The sequence below is a fragment of the Sitophilus oryzae genome, unplaced genomic scaffold, assembly GCF_002938485.1.
Source record: "Sitophilus oryzae breed Bouriz unplaced genomic scaffold, Soryzae_2.0 scaffold_649_pilon_pilon, whole genome shotgun sequence".
Taxonomy (NCBI): domain Eukaryota; kingdom Metazoa; phylum Arthropoda; class Insecta; order Coleoptera; family Curculionidae; genus Sitophilus; species Sitophilus oryzae.
In genome coordinates this window covers 847,739-871,771 of record NW_022147250.1, presented here as the reverse complement: position 1 = coordinate 871,771, position 24,033 = coordinate 847,739, and the positions used below count along the sequence as shown (strand labels likewise).

Here is a 24,033-nt window from a genome sequence, read left to right as displayed (position 1 = left end):
GATTTACTTATATCGTAGGATTATATAAAGTGGCCAGAGAAGAAGCCAAAAATGCAATAATATACAGGGTGTTCCATTTAAAAAAATCATCCAGATCCACACACACTTTTTTGGGCCACCCTATAGAAGTTAAAATATTTTCCGGAAATACATCCTGGTATTTAGGTTTGCACTTAAACAAAATTCTCAAGTTTTTTATTCTATGAGCTACAGATGCCCGACGCACTATTGCCGGACCCTGTATACTGTATACCAAATTTAAATTATTGATATAATAAAATAGCAAATTATTCTTGTAGGTCTATGATGAACCGGTATCTCTGCAAAAATTACCTAGCTAATGAGATTTTATCAGGTCTTGTCCAAGAAAATTTTCAAAAGCGCCGAAGTGATATTTTGCCAAATATATTTTCGGACGAGTTTATGGCAAGGAATCGTCTACACCATGACGGAAGATCATTGTTGTACGATAGTTGGTTATCAAGGTAATATGATAAATTATATAAAAAAATGTAATACAAACAATTATAAATGTTCACAATTTATGATATTTTAACACGAATATTTTTTAATTGAATCTATATAAATTTAAAGATACTTGTGAGTTTTAATTATATTAAATAATGCACGGTGTGGTTGTTGGCTTTAAAGATCGCGCACACTATACCTACACGGACCGGCACGGACCAGACCAGTAAAATCTACCGGTGAAGGTGACCGTGTTATTTAATAGAGTAGAGCACACTAGACCAGTACCAGCACGTACCGCTACAAGCCACGACCGTCAAAACAGGTCGTGTCGGTCAGGGACAAATATGACCGGCAATATTTATGCCTGGTCGTGCTGGTCCGACCTAATGTGCGCACCGGCGAACCAGCACACCTCCACAAACATGCAAATATTGAAGGGTTCGTCAGTATTTCGAGTACGCTAGCTGGCTCAAGTCGCATGATGTAGGTTAGATTTCGTTTATTTTTGTTCGAACCTTTAAATCGTTTTAAATATGAATGAAGAAAAGCTTATTTTACTGGTACAAAAGTATCCAGAGCTGTGCGATACGAGCCAAGCATTTTATATATAGAGACCAAGAAAGAAAAGATGCAATATTGGAATCGATAGCAAAAAAAAATAATCAAATTTGATTTGTGACATTCGAAAATATTTGAAAAACTTTTCTTCGAATCTTTTTAATTCAGGAAACAAATGATGAAATTCGCCATATTGCTTTCTCTTTTGATTTATAGGGTGAACCCAAAATCTTTTTTTCTTATCTTCCTTCTCTTCCTCCTCTTCTTCACACAACATGGCTAAAATAATAATTTCTTCCTCTGAACTACTCATTTTCAATACTTCTATGTTGCACGCTCTAGTAGTTGAGCCTTGACAACTGTACTTTTTTCGAAACTCTCGCTTATGTTGCTGGTCTGTGGCGGTAAAGTGTGCGATGTTATGCAGGATGCAGGTTTGTGCTGTGCTGGTCCGTACTGGTCCGTGTAGGTATATTGTGCGCGATCTTTTAACGCAAAGCCGTTAAATATAGTTATGAAAAATATAATAAAAAATATAAAAAAGTATTATTTTTTTTTAATTTAATAAGAAAAAGAACATTTTTTTTTATATATATTTTATATTGTTTTTCTGTCTCCCCTCAGATAAATGTTTAGAATGGCTATTAGTAGCTTTGAATTAGTAGACATAGATAAATGTAGATAAAACAAGTTTAGAATGGAAAGTGCCTATAAGGACAATGTAAATACTATTTGGCGCTATTCTTGCGACGGTTGCGACTCCAAGCTTTTGACAATTTCGGAGCGGTTCGGCTTTTTCCGGAATTATATCGTCAAATATATTATTTATTCAAATTTATTAGTTTTTTCTTTTAATTTTATAAATAAAACACAGTGTGTTGCATATAAGATACTTTATTTTATAAAAGGACATGTTTTGTATGAAATACCTATGGAACATCGGAAACCGACGTTATGCCACGATGGTTTTTGCAATTCACAGTTCACACCGCTTACGTTTTTATTAAAAAATGTCTATACCTATGTGGCGGATTCATCTTTCCAAAAAAAATCCTTTATGGGTATTTCGCCACTGCACTGCAAGAAATTACTACGAAGATGTTAATAATAAAATAATTATTTTTTGTAAACACTTCTGCGTTAAACTTAAACGGACGCTGCTTGTCAGAAGTTATGTTTACAGTAATACAAATTTGTCTAACAAAGAAAAAAAATGCTTAACGGTTCGGAAAGTTATCTCTTTCCGTCGTCGGAAGCAAAAAAAATACAAAGAAAAAAACTATTTAAAATATTTAAATTCAACTATTCGAGAACACTTTACTTTTTTAAAACAGATACGTCTACAAGAAACCGTTGACGTTCTGTTAAAATACGTTTTTATTTTATATTTTTTTTACGTTTTTTTAATACCACTTTTTCACAATTATCAGGGGTTTGAGTAAATAAAATTTAAATTAGACTTACAAGAAAAAAAAATAATAATAATATAATTACTTTGAAAATGGATGCTTTAAATACTTTTCGGTATTTTTTCAATGCGGGCGGTTTAAATTTTGAAAGATTTTATAATTTTTGAAGATTACGACTTTGACAAGAGAAAGTTCTTTCTATTCTTGTTTGCGGTTGTTCTTAGCAACCGCTATAGCAGCGCCAGATCCCGTACAACGTATGCGACCAAAAACAATTTTATACGTTTTGGCGGGAAGCTGAGCATCCCAATCTAAATTTATTTCCTTTATCTATGTTAGTAGACCAATCTGTATCTGTACATACATTTATTTTTTCTAAAGTTTATTGATCGAAATATTAATTTATGATCTGCTAATAAAAATTAAAGATTTTTGAACATATAAAAATGTATTTAATTTCAGGGACAACGATTTACGGAGCAGTTTAGATTCTACAGGTATGTCTATATGTTCTTTTTTTTTGAATTTTTATTAATAGCGGTTATGTTAGATGCCTTTTAGCCGGAGAGCTGGCGACATATTTAGAGAACATATTTTAGGCAAGTTAGAATAACAAAAAAAAATAAAGTTTAATAACTTGTGAACCCAGAATCCTAAGTCTTCCTGGGGGGTTGCGGGTATTTTGCTACTGCGCAACCCATAACATTTGCAAAAAAATAAATCCAAAAAACATTCTTTAGGCAACTTGAAATTTGTTTATTCTTAAATTTTAGCATCTATTTAACCTAGAAATAAGTATACCAGGCTTTTTTTCGGGTTTAAAGTGTAACCCGACCATTCCAAATATGTTTAATTATTATACCTGGAAAACATATTTTAGGCATTCTAAAATTTTTACAGCGTGTTTATTAGATGATATTAAAATATATGTGTTAATTGCCAGACGAATTCAACGGTTTTAATACTTGTCTGACGCGAATAAAGATTTTAAATGAACGCGACAAAAAGTTTTATGAGTATCTATAAGCGCGAGAAAGATAGTTGCGGCTGACGTAACAGTATTTTGGAGTACTTCAAATTTTCATAAAAACAATTTTTTTCGGTTTCATTTCAATTATTTGCAGGCTTTTAATTCAGAGATTATTTTGTTGGAATTAAGTTTTCTTTTTATGATATTGATTAGAGTATATCATATTTTCAGAAAGCCCATAACAAGGCAAATAATATAAAAAAATAATATACTGGGTGTCTCTATAAAAAGTAGAAGTCAGATTTCGAAACTAGTCAGCGAAACTAGTTAACATCACTGGATTCTACGTAAAAAACTTACCGAGACTGAGTTTTCACCTTTTCGATAAGTTATAAGATAACCGATATACGATAAGATAATAATACTTTTTTTAACTAGGGTTATTTATGTTCAAAAATTAAATAATATTTTTTTGCCTTATTTATGAAAATATAATTTTAGAGTATATCGTATTTTCAGAAAGCTCATAACAAGGCAAATAATATAAAAAAATAATATACTGGGTGTCTCTGTAAAAAGTAGAAGTCAGATTTCGAAACTGAGAACCATCAGTCAAACTAGTTAACATCACTGGATTCTACGTAAAAAACTAACCGAGACTGAGTTTTTACCTTTTCGATAAGTTATAAGATAACCGATATACGATGGAATCGAAAAATGCAACATTTTAAAATTCGTCCTGTATTTTAGGAACTAAAAAGACTAGAACAACTCTTCTTCTTTTTTAATTCTTTAATTAATTAATTTTTTAATTCGTTCATGGTGCAATAATTATTGATACTCAACTTTTGATGTATTCTCAGGCAGCCGTCCTGTATTTCATTTCTATTTTTATGTGCATTATTGCTGGGGTTCCAAGTTATTAGTTCTTTTTCATATAGGGGTAAAAACTCAGATATAGTCTCGTTCGACCAAAACCTGTTGTCTCGAAATATGTAAAATATAAATTATTCTTGGAATCTCCGTTTTTCGATAGATATGGTAAGTTACATAATCAAATGTATTACATGCCTACTGTGTTCAACATAAACAATTTTTTTTAGTACCGGTTAATACCTGGCCGGCTATAAATCAGTTCATTTGTGATTGAACTAATCGCACTGAGGGGTAAATTGGTACCTATAATATATTGTTATAATCAGCGGCAATTATCACCGCTCAAATTACCGCCAATAAATTAGTATAGCTATACAAATTTTAAATAGCATAATTGCACAAAACTTTATTTAAAACAAATATTTCTATAGCAGCTGTAAAATTTAGAAGTATAAATTAAGTATCAAATACAATTATTACACATACATAAATCACCTCAGCAAAATGTATATAGTGCTTCTCACCCTTCTAGTAATAGTCAACATTTTTGACATGTTCTACACCCTTCGGGATATTTGTATGTAACTTATATTATTATACTTAGAACTAATAAACTATATCTATCTATACGAGTATATCCTTTATACAGCATTAAGAATAAATTATAATTTTAAACAATAACATGGTAGGTTATATTGGTATACCCTGTATTTATCACTAATTTTTATACCTAATTAATATGATATTTATATATTTCTTAAGCTAATATCACAATATGTATGTTTGCATTAAATGGAGTTATTTAAATAAATTATGTAACAAATAAAATTAACTGAATTTAAAAGAATTACTGGTCAAGACCTCGCACGGCGCGTTTACTTTAAAATTTACCGCCAGACGACGGGAAGGACGCGTCGACCGAAGATCGGCGCGCCGACCCATTCACACGGCGTGTGGCGCGTATTTTTTGTTTCAGGCTCGGCTATCCACGCGCCATGTAACTGCACATATACCCGGCCGTGGCCCGAAGATCGGCCTGCCGACCCAATCACACGGAAATTTTTTGTTGCAGGCTCGGCGATCCTTAAGACTTTCTTATCGCGCTCATTTAAAATCTTTATTCGCGTCAGGCAAGTATTAAATCCCAATGAATTCGTCTGGCAATTAACACATATTTTTTAATATCATCTAATCAACACGCTGTAAAAATTTTAGAATGCCTAAAGTATGTTTTCCAGGTATAATAATTAAACATACTTGGAATGGTCGGGTTACACTTTAAACCCGAAAAAAAAGTCTGGCATACTTATTTCTAGGTTAAATAGATGCTAAAATTTAAGAATAAACAAATTTCAAGTTGCCTAAAGAATGTTTTTTGGATTTATTTTTTTGCAAATGTTATGGGTTGCGCAGTAGCAAAATACCCCCAACCCCCCAGCCAGACTTAGGATTCTGGGTTCACCAGTTAATAAACTATACATTTTAAGTTATTCTAGCTTGCCTAAAATATGTTCTCTAAATATGTCGTCCGGCTATTTGTCCGGACTTATAGTCTTAAGAGCAGCTGCATTGGTCATCTAGGAAAGACAACTTATGTAATTGCTTCTACGGTGCTTAAGATTACAGCCTTCTGCATCCCTTGTTGTATTTGGTCATTTCAATTCATTTAAAGGCTTTATCTTGTTTTTGTGAACCAGCCTATTGGTACTTATTATTATGGTACGCATACATTGGTGCGCTGCGCAGCGAACGCGTAGCGCGCGCCGATCGTTGTCCGCGCGTTACTTTTATTGTTTTAACGAACATCCCGCGATCCATAGAAATCCCGCGAACATTCATCTAGTCGTTAATCATGTCTCTATCGTCCGAGAAGAACTACGCAATTTTAATCATGAGTAGTGCGACTATTTAAACACTCCATTAATAAACAATATTCAAAGAAAAACACAAAAAAGGGAATTTATTCAAAGAAAATACACATAGTCACTGATAAAAGCGAACGGAATGCGCGCGGTGTCTTCACCGGCCGTCCCAATTGAACAACGAACAAACAAAGCGGAGCGTCGAAAAACCGACTGGAGATGGTTCGCCGCTAGCTGTTTGCGCGCGGAGCGCGCTCTACTTGAAAACACGTACCAATAGAGGCGAATCGGTGCACGCGTGCCGCGCGTTCGCGGCGCAGCGCGCCAATGTATACGTACTTTTTAGAGGCATTAATGTTTACAATCTTGAGATTCCATAGGGGTTTTATAGCTCTAGAGAGCTTTGTAGGTCTAGAGGCACTGAAAGTCTATAAGAGTAGCAGAGTAGCTGTTCTTTCTTGTTTATTTATAATAACTCAGTCTGCTCTGTTATGTTCAATTCCTTTGTCAGTTATTATAGCATAGTTCCAGTAGATCTTGAAGTATGCATTTTCAATGGCTATCTCCGGCTTATGTTTATGATGCGGTGTAAAATTGCTTATTGAGTGGTGAACAACTTTTCCCATAGCATTGTGCCTATCAAGATATCGGGTAGAAGCAAGTGGTGTGCATCTTCTTGCCAGATGTTGAACTGTCTCTTCGCTTCTATCGCATAATCTGCATCTGTATTTTTTTAACCTGCTGTTTCAGAATAAAACTGAGATAGTTTCTTGTTGGAACCGACTTGGTCCTATATTGGTCCTAGTTTAGCAAGCAACGCAACTTCAGTCTCCGGAAAAATGTATCTGCTGGTAAGGAAAGTTTTGGATCTCATTATATTATGCACCTCTGGTTGGTGCAAGCTAGCGTGAAACTTTCTGTGTAGTGATTTACTCCACCAGTTGGCTCTCATTGTTTGAAGTAAGTTCTCTTAATTTTCATTTACATGTGGTTCTGACAAAGAGACTGTTGAGTATTGTAAATAGTCTGTCCGAAGCTACTATTTGTCGATGTTTTGATGTATTTTCCCTCTGAAATACGTTTTAAGGGTCTTAATTTCTTCTAAAATTACTTCCAAAGGCAGAGGAGTCCTCTCCATCCTTCGTTGACTGGGAGGTTTGGTTTGGTTTGGTTTGGATATATATGCCTCTCAATATATATGCCTCTCAATAGAAATCTCAATAAAACAATAGAATATCTCGGGGAGGTGTATGCTAGCAATGGGACGGCCCAGGAGCCGTTATTTTTTAATAGCCGTTATTTTTTTTGCTTTTAATATCGTTTTTCGTATTTACTCGCCATGTAAATTCCTTTTTCCATTTTCGGCTGCTTGTTTGTTTTATTTTTGCCTAGATATTTATAGGTCTCTTCGGACCCAAAATGTTTTATCTCGGCTCCGTCTGCTAAAATAACGCTGCAATTCTCAACCATCCTACCTCTCCTTATCGCGCACTTTTCTGCAGACGAAACTGTATATTTACGTCAAAACTGAAGTTTCTTACAAGTTCTAATTCACCATCTAGTTGTTGGGGGCCTCTGGCGTATAACTTCAAGCCATGCATGTAAAAGAGGTGGGATAGTTTACCATGTTCATCGATGGGTATATGAACACGAATTGCGGTTCAGTATACTGCCAACTGGTTGTTTAGAGCGAGACAAAACCATGCCGGGCTCAAGCTATATCTTCAAGATTCCTCTCAAATTTCCAAGTTCTCTTAATTCCCCTCAGCAATCTATTTGGTTCTATATCTCTGAAACAGTCTGGTTCTCCAGCTAGACATTTGGTGTTGGAGTAATCTGGTTACTTCCTTATCGATTATATAATAATATACTGTCACACCCCATTTTGTGAGCTATGACTAGGGACATAGCAAAATGAAATAGATTTAACTTTAATACTTAATTTAATTAAATTACGAACAATGCATAATTGTCTAATACTAATTATAAGGGTTCCTGCACTAGTTATAAGAGTACATACTTAACTATGTGAATAGACAAAGTTCGTCGCTGGCTCGTGGGTAGTATCAGAGGGTTTTCGAACTAGTGCAAATACCGGAATATTGATGGCGACCCTGTCGAACATTAACCGTTGACTGTCCCCACAACGGGTGACATTTTTGTATTTATTAATTCGATGTGTCGAACCATCGCGACTTTAAAAATGTATCGTGCCCCTCTTTTTTGGGTTATTATTCATCATGCATGGGAATTTTCCTGTTGAATTGATTTACAAAAATATATGTATGTTGAGTTCTTTTATATACGTAATAATTCCTTCCTTGACAATACCTGTAGGATTTCTATCAGTTAGTAATGCGGGACCGAGTCGAAACCCTTCTGGTGGTCTATTCAAACAAGTTTTTTTCTCATTTTTGCTTGTCTGTTTATCACGTTGTCTCTATTACTAGTAACTCTTTGTATCCGCTCCCTTTTGGCAGCTATTCTGCTACTAGGTTAGAATCTTGACCTTATGACAGATATGAGTAGAATATAGAGTGTAGAATGTCTGGCAGGGAGATTACTCACCCCGACCTTAAAAATGTATTGTGCCCCTATTTTTTGGGTTGTAATTCATCATGCATGGACATTTTCCTGTTGATAAAAAAAACGTTTCAAATCGGATATATCCTAACTCAAATCTAGTTATTCATAAAAAAGTAGGAAATTTGCAAAGTTCCTAACAACGCAACGATAGGAACTTTAGTATGTCCTAAGCCAAACTAAAACGGCCTGAAATCGGATATTTCCTGTAACACATATATAATATTTATATCTGTTGAAGTATAATTTCAAAACTTGGTGTAAAGTTCCGCTTTTATTTGGTCCATACACTCTGCATTAAGTTTGAGTTTTTAGGCATTTTCTTGTTTTCTTGTATAATCACGTAACTCGAGATATCATCCGATAATCATGTAGTCTGATATCTGTGGGATATTTCTCGGAGTTTCCCCAAGATTATCTTCTTCTTCTCGTCCGTTAACTATCTAAAGAGTACGGTGACATCATGTCTCAATTGCGCGGATCGTTGTTTTCCATTCCTCTCTATTTTGAGCGGCTAGAGAAGCCTCTTGCAGACCGTAACCAATGATTTTTTTGGTTTAGTCCAAGATTATAATCCTTTTTAAATATTAGGTCGATCAGTGATCATAGTATATTACACTACTCAAAACAATTATCGCATATTTGAATAAAGTATAATAATATATATAATAATGTATAATAATTATCGCATATAATAATATATATAATAATAATAATGTATAATAAATAATTATCGCATAATGAATAAAAGTAATTATTTCATATTTCTAAATGAAGCATGCATTTTTCTGCCTTTCTTTTTGAGTTCTTTTTAGGATAATTAGGGTACGCACTGATATGTAATTTTTAGTCGGCCGACTATTTGGTTACAAAAGCGAAAATAGTACATTCTTATGGAGCCGATCGGCCCAATATTTGATTACATTGTCTTAAGCTATGCGCTGACAGGCAATTTTTAATCGGCCAGCTATTTAATTCCATATTTGTAACCAATATATCCTTATGGAGCCGCGCTCACATGCAATCAAATAGTCGGTCAATCGACTTCATAAGTATGTATTGTTTTCACTTTTGCAACTAAATAGTCGGCCGGCTAAAAATACAGGTTAGCGCGTAGGCTTATTGTATCGAATTTCTCTTCACAGTATCCATACTATTTGAAATCGTAAGTCAGGGAATTCAAAGTGTCTTGTTTTTCAAATTAATATTATTTTTTCAAAAAATATGCGATAATTGTTTTGGCTAGTGTAGTTATTCTTGCGGTTTGGCTTAAAGCATTTAATCTATCACTGGCTGTATTATCATAATCAAAGCGAATGTTAAAATCAGCTAAAATGCGGTAACTGGCAATAATCTCTTACTCAAGAAGTTCTTATTTAAATCGTTAATTTGGTCCAGCTGTTCTGATGCATCTACCAATCATATCTACCATCATCTACCAATCAAGGTAACATTTACCTTGATTTTATTTTTGAGTGTCTACAACAGCATCTTTCTGTTTTTTAGCGCTCATTTACTGGTTCCACAAACCAGTAAACTAAATTTAAATCACCATTTTATAACTTAATATATATTTTGTTTTATATTTGCAATGTGCAAACATTTAGTGGTTTTCCATATTGCTCTTAAGTGTTTTTAGGTCCGATACCTTTTTGTAACGGTGCTATCGTAGCTATATATGTGTAGTATTAAGTTAAATACTTGTTCTAATTCTACTTATATTATATCAGATCGATTAGGATACGAAGAGGAACATATTGGAGAACATGATCCAGTTATAATTAGTTATCCTCCGAAGTATCAAGTGCATTATAAAGATGACAAGACTCATGAATTATCGGATATATTTGAGATTGCTTTAACTGCTGTAGCATTCTTATCGTTTGGAATGTTTGTAGTACATTTGGTTATGAGTATTTCTTCATTGGTAAGTGAGCTTTAATTTAGTTTATAGATGTTTTAGAGAATGCATAGTATATGTTATATGCATAGTATATATTATACAACACATTATTCTTAATGTATCATGTTAATATACATGGGTTGTACATACAGGGTTGTTCACCACATACGACACGGAGTATTGTAGCTAAATGATTAGATTTTTACAAATTGTAAGTTTTGGGTTCGTTGAAGGACTATTAGAGCTACAATTTAAAAATATTTTTACAAGATACAGAGTGTCCCAAATAAGTAAAAACTATTATAGTTGTATTTTTTTAAATGCAATACCCTGTATATTATTCTATTTTTGGATTCTACGATTGAAATAAAGGTAAATTTTATTAAGGTTTATCACACTTAAACCTTACCGTTTTTGAAATATTTTCAATTTTATGAAATTGCAGTAAAAATTTTAAGGCTTCATTTCTCCAAGGGTATCAAAGTTTTTAATACTAAATATTTACTGAAGATTATTTATTGATCAGATATTGTGTTGCAATAATAAAAATTTTACTACCTTATACAGAGTGTTCAAAAATTTATATTAAATAATTACTAGCTTTCAACGGCAATAACTTGTTTAATTTAAATGGAACACCCGATATTTTTTACGGGAATCAGATGCACAATGTAATTGTCTATCAAATTGTATTATATTACTCATCTCTTTAAGTTTTCGTAGAAAATGCATTTTCTTATAATTTAGACCTCATTTATCACTATACCCATGGAATATTGACATTTCAGATTTTTTTTATAGCACTATATGTACAAAATGTACAGGTGGTAAATATTGCAAGCCCACTGGCATACAAAAAAAACTATTTAAATCTTTGTAAAAGAGTATATCAATAAAATATACCACCATTATTTTCAACCAAAAATTAGTTAATTACATACTTTTAAATTGTTTTAATTAATAAAGTATTCTACATATATGTGGATTTGGCTCAGAAATCAATATAATAATAAGTTATGAAAATGAACGTCTCTGTTTTTATAAATAAGCATTCGTCAAAAAATGAAATAAAATTGGGACTTTTACCACACCGTCTAATACTACACACAAAATTCAGTTTTTTGTATTTGCAGCAATTATTATTAATCAACGTAAACAGTCAATTAATATAGTTTGAATACTGGGATCATATTAATTGGTCCTCTTTAACAAAAAATATTTAAACAGGTTTTTTAATTTTTCTTTAATTAAATAAGCGAACTATATCGACAATATTAGTATCTGTACCCTTTAAAAATTATTTACATCTTTAAAAATTTGTTACATCTTTAAAAATAAGCTAAAATGTCAATATTCCATGGGTATAGTGATAAATGAGGTCTAAATTATAAGAAAATGCATTTTATACGAAAACTTGAAGAGATGGGTAAAAAATAGTATAATACAATTTGATAGACAATTACATTGTGCATCTGATTCCCGTAAAAAATATAGGGTGTTCCATTTAAATTAAACAAGTTATTGCCGTTTAAAGCTAGTAATTATTTAATATAATTTTTTGGACACTGTATAAGGTAGTAAAATTTTTATTATTGCAACACAATATCTGATCAATAAATAATCTTCAGTAAATATTTAGTATTAAAAACTTTGATACCCTTGGAGAAATGAAGCCTTAAAATTTTTACTGCAATTTCATAAAATTGAAAATATTTCAAAAAAGGTAAAGTTTAAGTGTGATAAACCTTAATCAAATTTACCTTCATTTCAATCGTAGAATCCAAAAATAGAATAATATAAAGGGTGTTCCATTTAAAAAAATACAACTATATTTTTTACTTATTTGGGACACTCTGTATCTTGTAAAAATAGTTTTATCTTGTAGCTCTAATAGTCCTCCAACGAACCTAAAACTTACAATTTGTAAAAATCTAATCGTTTAGCTACAATACTCCGTGTCGTATGTGGTGAACAACCCTGTATAGGTGGCTATTTAAAAAAATTGATATTTTTAATTTTAAATATGTAATTGAAATTCATAAATATATTTTTAGCATCCTATAGCATCTAACTAAAATATCTTTCCATATATCTTTTTCTTCAACTCTAAAAAATTCTCCAACCAAATTTTAGTTGTCCAACTTCAGAAATAATGGCATTACTAACAATTTTTTACCTCACTGAAAGCTAACATTTGTTGAAACAAATTAAAATATTACAAAAATTATCAATTTTAGGTATATAATATTATATATAAAAAAGTAATAAAATTTTACGCAGAATCTAAAAGTGTGATAAAAAGTGGGGTGTGATAAAAAATTTTATAATTTTTTTTAAATACAAAATCATATGTTATATCCGCCACACTTTTTTGAAGTACCCTGTATACTCTGTAACAATCTTAAAATGTGTATCTTAACCTTCCCTATAATTTTTGTATTTAACATTTTTTTGTAAACCTCGAAACAAATGAGATAATGGACTTTACTCTATCGTTGACTCACCCTGTAAATATTTGTATTCAAACGATCAATCGTACACTTGCCAAGTATACTTGCCAGCCTTGTTTACACTTGCCGAGGCGCAAAAAAACGACTGCGCAAATAATGTTACTGTTATAGCGTATGTCCGATTTATTTCCGGATCGTAGTGTTTTTCGAGTTAATTGCGGATAATTTAAATTGTTAAAACAATAATAGATTATGTAATATCAAATTTACATTAATAACTTTAATATTGGCGACATACCTAAATCGTTTTCACAGCAATAAATGGAGTGGACAAATGAAGACTACACGGAAAAAAACAGATGTCACATTTTCATAAAAATTAAGATAGCGATACAACTTTATAGACAAATGTTAACGTCATTCGAAAAAAGAAAGCAATAATACGCTTAGTCCCAGAGATATTACAGCTTGGTTATTTTGCCGTACAAAGGAAAAACCAGAGTAGTCCCCGCGTAAATGGCAAAAACCAGAGATGTACTTACGCATGGGGCGACAAACATGCATCTTGCAATTAGTATTATATTATTAAAACAAGGGATATTACAGAAAATAAACGTCGAAAATCAAAAACACAAACAAATTTATTCCACTCGAAACTTGCCGAAGCTTACAATAAACAACAATAATCTCGACTGACCGAAAAACATAGATGAATCAACAAATATCTCAAAAACATCATCTGACACGATCGATAGAAAAATATTATCCTTATGTAACAATCTTAAAGGTATACACATACGTAATTAATTTATGTACGTATATATGGAATATTTTTTTCGTTATCAATATGGTTATAAATTTATGTATTGTAATAAAAACCTACTTAAATATAAATTTTCAACAAAAAAAAACAGTTTCGATTTAGGTTTTATACAACCTTTAATTAATTGGACATCTCTGGTTTTCCCCTGTTTTGTTTTGCATTTTGACTATTTTTTTTAGATTATCTAAGTATTTAGATTTTCATTTCAATATTTCAGAATATGGCGATAATACATACATATTTCTTTAAAAACACTAAATTGCATTTTTCTCGGCTCCAATTAAAATGGACAAAACTGGGTTTTCCCGTGTAGTCTTCAAATGATGTTGTTTTGGAATTTAGGGATTTATACGAAAATGAACCCATCATATGGATGGTCAAACATAAAGAACATACAGTCTGACAAACGGATCTGAAACAACGGGGCAACGGTAAGGGGATCGCAATTTTGTGAAATCATGACCGATTTCATTCATAAAATATCCAGGAGTGTGCGGTGTTTCTTAAAAATATATCAGGAATTTTTATAATATTTTCCAGTAAAGTTTATAATATTATTTTACTTTAAATGTACCTACATTCTGTTTAGTCATTTGCCAAATATAGTAATATTTGTTAAAACGCGTGTACTAATTACAACAAGCAGAAATCAAGTTAAAAGCATAAAACACAATATAATACACCGCCACTGGATTTTTCAGTAGTAGTGGCTGTTTCTACTATTCCTAGAGAGGGACATAAATTTGGGAGTAATAGCTGCAAGACGTGCGAGAATCTCGACCAATCAGATTGGTTGAATCCGGGATGCCATGATGAATTTTGTCAGCGTTGCTTGCCCTAAGCGGACGTTATTTTTGGGAAATACTTTACCTTATATAATAGTTTCTGAAATAATAGTTTCTAAATGAAGGAGATCAGTTAATTAGATAAATATACATTAATACAATAAGAACAACGTCAAGATATTAGCATATATATAATTATGTATGCTGAAATGAACTAAAATATATTCAATTTATAGGTAATATTGAGCAACTTTGCTTTTCTATTATTAAACATGACAACGTCGACTTTTTTTGCCCGAATTCCTCTTGCTGTTTTAGATCCGTTTGTCAGATATTAGAACTCGTATTGCAGTGTACAGTAGAACAACTTAAAAAGAAAAAAGAATCACTAGGAACGACAATTTCGGGACGACCAGTATCCATCGATGCGACTATACTGTTTACTTGCCAAGGATTGTAGGGGTACTCGGCAAATACGCAAATATTGGCGTACTTGCCAAGTACACTTGCCAATGTAGTACAAAGTGGGGACTGGTGGGGATACTTGCCAAGTACGCAAATATTGGCGAACTGAGCCGAGAAAAATGCAATTTAGTGTTTTTAAAGAAATATGTTATTTTCGGTTGAATAATTAGAAAAATATTTATATTACTACCAATTCTGAATTATTAATATTGTGAATTATCGCCATCTGAAATATTGAAATAAAAATCTAAATAGATAATCTAAAAAAATAGTCAAAATGCAAAAACCAAGCGCATTATAACCAGTTACTACGTTGGATTACGGCGACGAGCGCGACGATATCGATTTACGATATAATAAACGGAACTATCTACACCTAACCTCAAACATTTGTCTACAAAGTTGTATATCGCTATCTTAATTTCTATGAAAATGTGACATATCTGGTTTTTCCCGTGTAGTCTTGATTTGTCCACTCCATTTATTGCTGTGTAAAACGATTTAGGTATGTCGCCAATATTGAAGTTATTAATGTAAATTTCATATTACATAATCTATTATTGTTTTAACGTTTTAAATTATCCGCAATTAACTCGAAAGACACTACGATCCGGAAATAAATCGGACATACGCTATAACAGTAACATTATATTATTTGCGCAGTCGTTTTTTTGCGCCTCGGCAAGTGTAAACAAGGCTGGCCAAGTATACTTGGCAAGTGTACGATTAATCGTTTGACTCGGGCTATATTTACCGACAGAGAGTGGGGACGCGACAAGTGACCAAGGAACCCGTTCTCACGACATGGCAAGTATATTCCAATAACAAATGTTTGTCAAGTACGCCAATATTTGCGTACTTGGCAAGTATCCCCACCAGTCCCCACTTTGTACTACATTGGCAAGTGTACTTGGCAAGTACGCCAATATTTGCGTATTTGCCAAGTACCCCTACAATCCTTGGCAAGTAAACAGTATAGTCGCATCGATGGATACTGGTCGTCCCGAAATTGTCGTTGCTAGGGATTCTTTTTTCTTTTTAAGTTCTTTTGCTGTACACTGCAATACGATTTCTATGTTCGTTATGTTTTGGCCATCCATATGAAGGGCTCATTTTCGTATAAATCCATAAATTCCAAAACAACATCATTTGAAGACTACACGGGAAAACCCAGTTTTGTCCGTTTTAATTGGAGCCGAGAAAAATGCAATTTAGTGTTTTTAAAGAAATATGTTGTTTTCGGTTGAATAATTAGAAAAATATTTATATTACTACCAATTCTGAATTATTAATATTGTGAATTATCGCTATATTCTGAAATATTGAAATAAAAATCTAAATAATCTAAAAAAAATAGTCAAAATGCAAAACAAAACAGGAGAAAACCAGAGATGTTCAATTAATTAAAGGTTGTATAAAACCTAAATCTAAACTATTATTTTTTTTTGTTGAAAATTTATATTTAAGTAGGTTTTTATTACAATACAAAAATTGATAACCATATTGATAACGAAACAAATATTCCATATACGTACATAAATTAATTACGTATGTGTATACCTGTAAGATTGTTACATAAGGATAATATTTTTCTATCGATCGTGTCAGATGATGTTTTTAAAAGATTTGTTGATTCATCTATGTTTTTCGGTCAGTCGAGATTATTGTTGTTTATTGTAAGCTTCGGCAAGTTTCGAGCGGAATAAATTTGTTTGTGTTTTTGATTTTCGACGTTTATTTTCTGTAATATCCCTTGTTTTAATAATATTATACTAATTGCAAGATGCATGCTTGTCGCCCATGCGTAAGTACATCTCTGGTTTTTGCCATTTACGCGTGGACTACTCTGGTTTTTCTTTTGTACGGCAAAATAACCAAGCTGTAATATTTCTGTGACTAAGCGTATTATTGCTTTCTTTTTTCGTGACATTTGTCTATAAAGTTGTATCTTAATTTCTATGAAAATGTGACATATCTGGTTTTTCCCGTGTAGTCTTCATTTGTCCACTCCATTTATTACTGTGAAAACGATTTAGGTATGCCGCCAATATTGAAGTTATTAATGTAAATTTGATATTACATAATCTATTATTGTTTTAACGTTTTAAATTATCCACAATTAACTCGAAAAACACTACGATCCGGAAATAAATCGGACATACGCTATAACAGTAACATTATTTGCGCAGTCGTTTTTTTGCGCCTCGGCAAGTGTAAACAAGGCTGGCCAAGTATACTTGGCAAGTGTACGATTAATCGTTTGACTCGGGCTATATTTACCGGCAGAGAGTGGGGACGCGACAAGTGACCAAGGAACCCGTTCTCACGACATGGCAAGTATATTCCAATAACAAATATTTGTCAAGTACGCCAATATTTGCGTACTTGGCAAGTATCCCCACCAGTCCCCACTTTGTACTACATTGGCAAGTGTACTTGACAAGTACGCCAATATTTGCGTATTTGCCAAGTACCCCTACAATCCTTGGCAAGTAAACAGTATAGTCGCATCGATGGATACTGGTTGTCCCGAAATTGTCGTTGCTAGTGATTCTTTTTTCTTTTTAAGTACTTTTACTGTACACTGCAATACGATTTCTATGTTCTTTATGTTTGGCCATCCATATGAAAGGCTCATTTTCGTATAAATCCCTAAATTCCAAAACAACATCATTTGAAGACTACACGGGAAAACCCAGTTTTGTCCATTTTAATTGGAGCCGAGAAAAATGCAATTTAGTGTTTTTAAAGAAATATGTTATTTTCGGTTGAATAATTAGAAAAATATTTATATTACTACCAATTCTGAATATTGAAATAAAAACTAAATAGTTAATCTAAAAAAATAGTCAAAGTCAAAATGCAAAACAAAACAGGGGAAAACCAGAAATGTTCAATTAATTAAAGGTTGTATAAAACCTAAATCTAAACTACATATTATTTTTTTTGTTGAAAATTCATATATAAGTAGGTTTTTATTACAATACATAAATTTATAACATATTGATAACGAAAAAAATATTCCATACATAAATTAATTACGTATGTGTATACCTTTAAGATGGTTACATAAGGATAATATTTTTCTATCGATCGTGTCAGATGATGTTTTTGAGAGATTTGTTGATTCATCTATGTTTTTCGGTCAATCGAGATTATTGTTGTTTATTGTAAGCTTCGGCAAGTTTCGAGCGGAATAAATTTATTTGTGTTTTTGATTTTCGACGATTTTCTGTAATATCCCTTGTTTTAATAATATAATACTAATTGCAAGATGCATGCTTGTCGCCCATGCGTAAGTACAACTTAACAAGTATAGCTATATAGAGACGTGAGAAATATAAAATAACACGCGACCGGTGCTATCCCCAAGTCTCTTCCTATATTTGTAGAACTGTACATCTCTGGTTTTTGCCATTTACGCGTGGACTACTCTGGTTTTTCCTTTGTACGGCAAAATAACCAAGCTGTAATATATCTGGGACTAAGCGTATTATTGCTTTCTTTTTTCTTGAATGACGTTAATATTTGTCTATAAAGTTGTATGGTTACCCAAGTAACAAAATTCCCACTTCCGACTAGTTTTGACTACGCGCAACGTTGAAATTGGTACTTTTTCCTACCCTATGCATACCCAAACCTCAAATTACGTAGCCAAAACGTCGCTACGACGCGACGTTGCACTTAAACAGTTGTATATTTTGACCCTTAACAACGTTGGTAAACGTTGTAGGGCACAACGTTGTTAGAAGTTTGGTTTTATACCGTTGTCACTACGTCGCCAAAAGGCATGTTTATTGTACTACAGAATAACAAATGTAATACAACGTTGTGCAACGTACTTTTAAATTACGAGTGTAAGTACATGCTAACTACAACGTAATACTACGTTGGATTACGGCGACGAGCGCGACGATATCGATTTTTGTTATGGAAGTGGAACTATCTACACCTAACCTCAAACATTTGTCTATAAAGTTGTATCGCTATCTTAATTTCTATGACAATGTGACATATCTGGTTTTTCCTGTGTAGTCTTGATTTCTCCACTTCATTTATTGCTGTGAAAACGATTTAGGTATGTCGCCAATATTGAAGTTATTAATGTGAATTTGATATTACATAATCTATTATTGTTTTAACGTTTTAAATTATCCGCAATTAACTCGAAAAACACTACGATCCGAAAATAAATCGAATAAATCGGACATACGCTATAACAGCAAAATTATTTGCGCAGTCGTTTTTTTGCGCCTCGGCCAGTATAGACAAGGCTGGGCAAGGCTGGCCAAGTACACTTGGCAAGTGTACGATTAATCGTTTGACTCGGGCTATATTTACCGACAGAGAGTGGGGACGCGACGCGTGACCAAGAAAACCGTCACGACATGACAAGTATATTCCAATAACAAATGTTTGTCGAGTACACCAGTCGTGAGAATGCGCTTTTACATATTTGATTAAAAAAAACTTAGGAAATCCGTAATTGTGTTTCTTTACAGAGCAATCATGCTACGACTCGCCCAAGTATTATGATGCCGATGAGTATGAGTCCAACTGCCACAGGGCCAGGTATAGCAAATAAATTTATATAGTATTTAGAAACAGCATAGGAACGGATTGTGATATTTACAGATCAGATGACTTTCAGACTTTTAGATTTTTTAGAAATCTTTTCTGAAGGGCCGTTTAGACTTTCAGTTAATTTGCGCAAACTGGTTTGCACAAATCAAACTGCACCAATATTAAACTGTCTTATAAAACTCACCTAGCAAATAAATACACATTCGATAAACAAATTGTGACGTTAAATATTAACCAACGAATGCCACAACTATCTAAAACCAGGGTAATGAAGACGAGACAGATTTATTCAAGCCAAATTTTTGAACTGCACAAACTAATAGTCCGGCCGAGATGTGAAATACCGCGTATCGTTTTTGGGGGGGGGGGGGGATTCTTTTATAACTGATTTTTCTTTGCATGATAGTGATTAAATTCATTTAATAAAGACTGTTACTCTTAAAAACTTTCTTCTGACGATACTATTACAAATGCCAAATTTGATAAATTTTTAATAACATTTTCACTATTTTTTTTTTCTAAAATCTATTTCCAAAACTCCCCTCAAAAAATCAAGCACAAACAGAAGATTTTACCGCGGTGCGACACGATGCTTTGGAATATACACATAGGATTTTGCATGACGTGACGTGACGCTGAGAATTCCGCGATTCGTATCGCGATAGTTTTGCACCATATTACATAGTTTTTTCGGGATTTAACATGATTATTCTTCGTTCATTCCCTATCGCATTTCATTCTAATCGCGATCAAAATTGAAAGAAATCTGTGAGGGCCTTAAGTTAATATAATGAAATTTACACACATTTATTGAAATTATGTCATATTATATTAAGTTCCCGCAAATTCTAACACTGGAAGTGGAGGCACAAGTATTGGATCTGGTAATGGATTAAATAACCCCGAACCCGGCAATACAGGTGATGGTGTATCAGACACCGGTACCGGTGGGTCGGATAATGGTTATGGCGAATCAGATACTGGTGATAGTGGGTCGGATAATGGTGATGGTGCGTCAGACACAGGTGATGGAACATCCGATACAGGTGAAGGTAGTGAAAATACCGATACTGGAAATAATGACGGTGCTGACGAAGAATCAAATTCTACAGGTAGTTTTATTAATGGATAACGTTTAATAGAACTAATTATCCGACGACTGGAAAGTTACTTTCCGGCCGTCGCCGTCCTCGCTCGGAAATCACACCTAAAATTATTTTGGGGTCACTAAAAATGTTTTTTTTAGGATCAGCAGAAGACGATGACGAAACTGATATGGAAGATAGTACTGACAATGATAGGTTCAGTTTCAGGTAATTAACTAAATTATTTAGTTTATATTTTAAGAAAATAGTAATGATCATAAACCCAACAAGAAGTATTAATATTAGTAAATAAACTATAAGTGTGCAGTAATAAAGTACAATATGATCAAAAAAAAAATAGCGTCAACGATGGCTATGATATGAAGATCTCTGCCATTTTATATGCAAAATTATACGTAGAATGTCATCGACGTATATTTCCAAGCCATCTGGATGCTGCTTCTTTTGATCATACGGTATATGTATGTGTACGCATTTCAGTAGGGGCTATAGGTGAGAGAAGCACTAAGTGTGCTTTGGAGTCGACCTGGCAAGCTCCAAATACAAAATTATAACAGCCTGATTTGATCCGCCCAGGTGATGGGTTTAACCCCAAAACCGGCATATGGATGGCCTCCTTGGCCTGGCACCAGGCCTACTGACTACCTAAATTAAAAACTGACTACCAAGCCTAAACAGCCCCTAACTACCAAATAATAAATATGAAAATAAAGTTTATGTCCAAAAAATCAAAACCCATTTCTATATAATATTATTTCGTTTTCGTTCTCCAGATTTAATATCAAAACACGTAAGTACCTCTATAACTTAAGGTAGAAAATAATTTTGATTATGCTTAATCTATCATGTATGATCCTTGTTTATACAGGGTGGTCCGAATTGTATTCGGGAAAATTGGCGTATATTCTGCAGATAAAAATATTTGGAAATGAGAAATTCGATTTCAGTCAGTATGACTTCTGCTTGTTGGGGGCGCCACCTACATGTTTATTAACTATTCTGCAGATTAATTACTCTTTATCTGTACCTGTATTATACTATTGAGTAAAAAAATATACATTTCCGCCATTTTTACGTGAAAAATGTCTCTTGATAAAAATCGCTACGAGCAATCGTTCTTGCAAAAATTCTGAATAGGTACATGTCAAAATTGATAAAAAAATAAACATGTTGATTAGTAGTTATTTGACTGACATAATAAATTTGGAAATTTTTTATTTTTTTTAGATTAATTATCATTTTTTTTTTATAAATTTATGATAAATAAATAAAACTATGATAAAACAGTTTCTGTGGAACTTTTGGCACAAAAATATTTTCAATATTATTTCAGTCTAATCACTTATTAATCACCCCAGTGCCCATGGTGCAACTATTTTGAGACAAAGGTTGCAAACTAGTTTACCCTACAACCAGTTTCCAACTAAAAGGAAAAAACTAGACGCACACGGATCCAACTCAATGTGAATCAGTTTCCTAACCTAACCATCAGGTGAAAGTAATTTTAAATATTTCTCTGTAGGAATAGATGCCAATATAACCATCTACCAGCCATTATGATGCTACTCAAGACAGTTTAGTAACAGCTCATTCATTCCCCGTAACAGTTTATAAATGGTAATGTATTTTATTTTTCAATGTAGTCTAAATATAATTTTCTATATTAGAGACCAGTACATATATTAGTCAAATTAGCATTGCGGCTAATTCTCGACGAGTCAGTCTCTCAGTACTGAAGCCAGTGTCTCAGTTGAAGAAACTTGTTCTCACCAGTGTATTTAAAGTCCAATACAATTTTTGTATGGTAAAGAATTATACCTTCCCCTAGAAGATGCAAGACCTTGTTGTTGGTGGGGAAGCTCCTTGTCAGGTGCTGGAGGAATCTCCTCTAGCACTTTAGCTCGGTCTAAGAAGCATCTCATTGTCTTGTCCCTGGCTGTAGTGTCGTAGCCAGGGAATTGCACCAAGACATATAACGATGCCGGACGGGACTACCCCTGTCCGTCATACCAGGCACCCTCTACTGACTGTGGTCATGTCTCGTGGCTCAAAGGGATGCGTGGCTAGATAGAGGACTAGCTATTACTGGCCTCAACCTTGGGGCATCAGGGGGCACCTTATTGTATTTACCACTTACTTCTGCATGCAGGGCTCTGTAGAAGTGGATCGACTATCCCTAGCGACTCGTGGGAACACTATGACATCTAATATTTAAAACACCACCGGTGAAGTTGTTGGGAAGTCCCCTAGCGACACTGGGAACATTACAAATGGAAGTTCCAAAAGACCATATCCAAAGGAAACTACAGGACTAGGACTAGGCTGACACTTGCTTTCACCCTCCACAAGTGGCACACAAGCTACCACCTTCTCCAGCAAGGGTCGGGAGCCTACCTCTAGACCCAATAAGCGACATAAGCTACCGTTTTGTCTACCCGGCCTGGATCAATCAGGCGGACTAGACGATCCTCTGAGAGTAGGTCTTAGCGGAGCAGAAGCACGGAGATACCTCCGACTGCTCCACGAAGGACTTGCTCCAGAAGAAGCAAAAGCGAAAACATTCATCCGAAAAGGGGATAGTAAAGAAACCAAGAAACAACCTGACTCATCTCCATCAAAAGGCAAGAAGGGAGCGAGAACCTCTCACCTCTTCTCCGGCCGGGAGAGAAAAAAGCCAGGATAGAAAGCCGTCAAACACCGGGAGGCAAGCAGGGACGTATCACCAGCTTTCCCGTTATTGCTGGGCAAGTGAAAATGGCGGTGCTGCCAAAGGATTTTCCAGAGGTTGCTCTGACCACCGACCAGCAAACATCTCTAGAAGAGGCTATACTGGACGAAGTAGTGGCGATCGGATCGCAACACAACAATCTACAAAATGTGGGTCAGCTGCGTTTTGCGGGGATACACTTTCGGGTAGGCATGCTCCTTATAGATTGTGTATCTCAAGAATCGGCGGATTGGTTTGGTTTGGTGGAAATCGCACCTAAGCTTTGTACCTAAGCAATTGGCAACCTCACCTGTGTATTCTCGGTTTGATGGACCGGTGGGGCTTGTGTGCTTCAATGACTCAGAGGGCTATGTCGGCGGTAGGCAACTACCGGCAGGGTATCCCATGCCGAACAGGTCTCTGAGGAGAGGCCAGACAAAGAAGAATACAAAGCACACTTTCACACACTAACACACTCTCT

At 33.9% G+C, this 24,033-nt stretch overlaps 1 protein-coding gene across 1 annotated transcript in view; it reads left to right on the top strand.

The window, feature by feature from the left end:
- LOC115887856 overlaps positions 1-24,033 on the top strand; it is a 49,068-nt gene that overhangs the window by 5,116 nt on the left and 19,919 nt on the right. The window contains exons 2-7 of the mRNA XM_030907368.1: positions 300-485; positions 2,901-2,935; positions 10,460-10,656; positions 19,658-19,727; positions 20,576-20,851; positions 20,986-21,052. Of these exons, the coding sequence (XP_030763228.1) occupies positions 300-485; positions 2,901-2,935; positions 10,460-10,656; positions 19,658-19,727; positions 20,576-20,851; positions 20,986-21,052 (831 nt within the window). The remainder of the gene's footprint in view (positions 1-299; positions 486-2,900; positions 2,936-10,459; positions 10,657-19,657; positions 19,728-20,575; positions 20,852-20,985; positions 21,053-24,033) is intronic.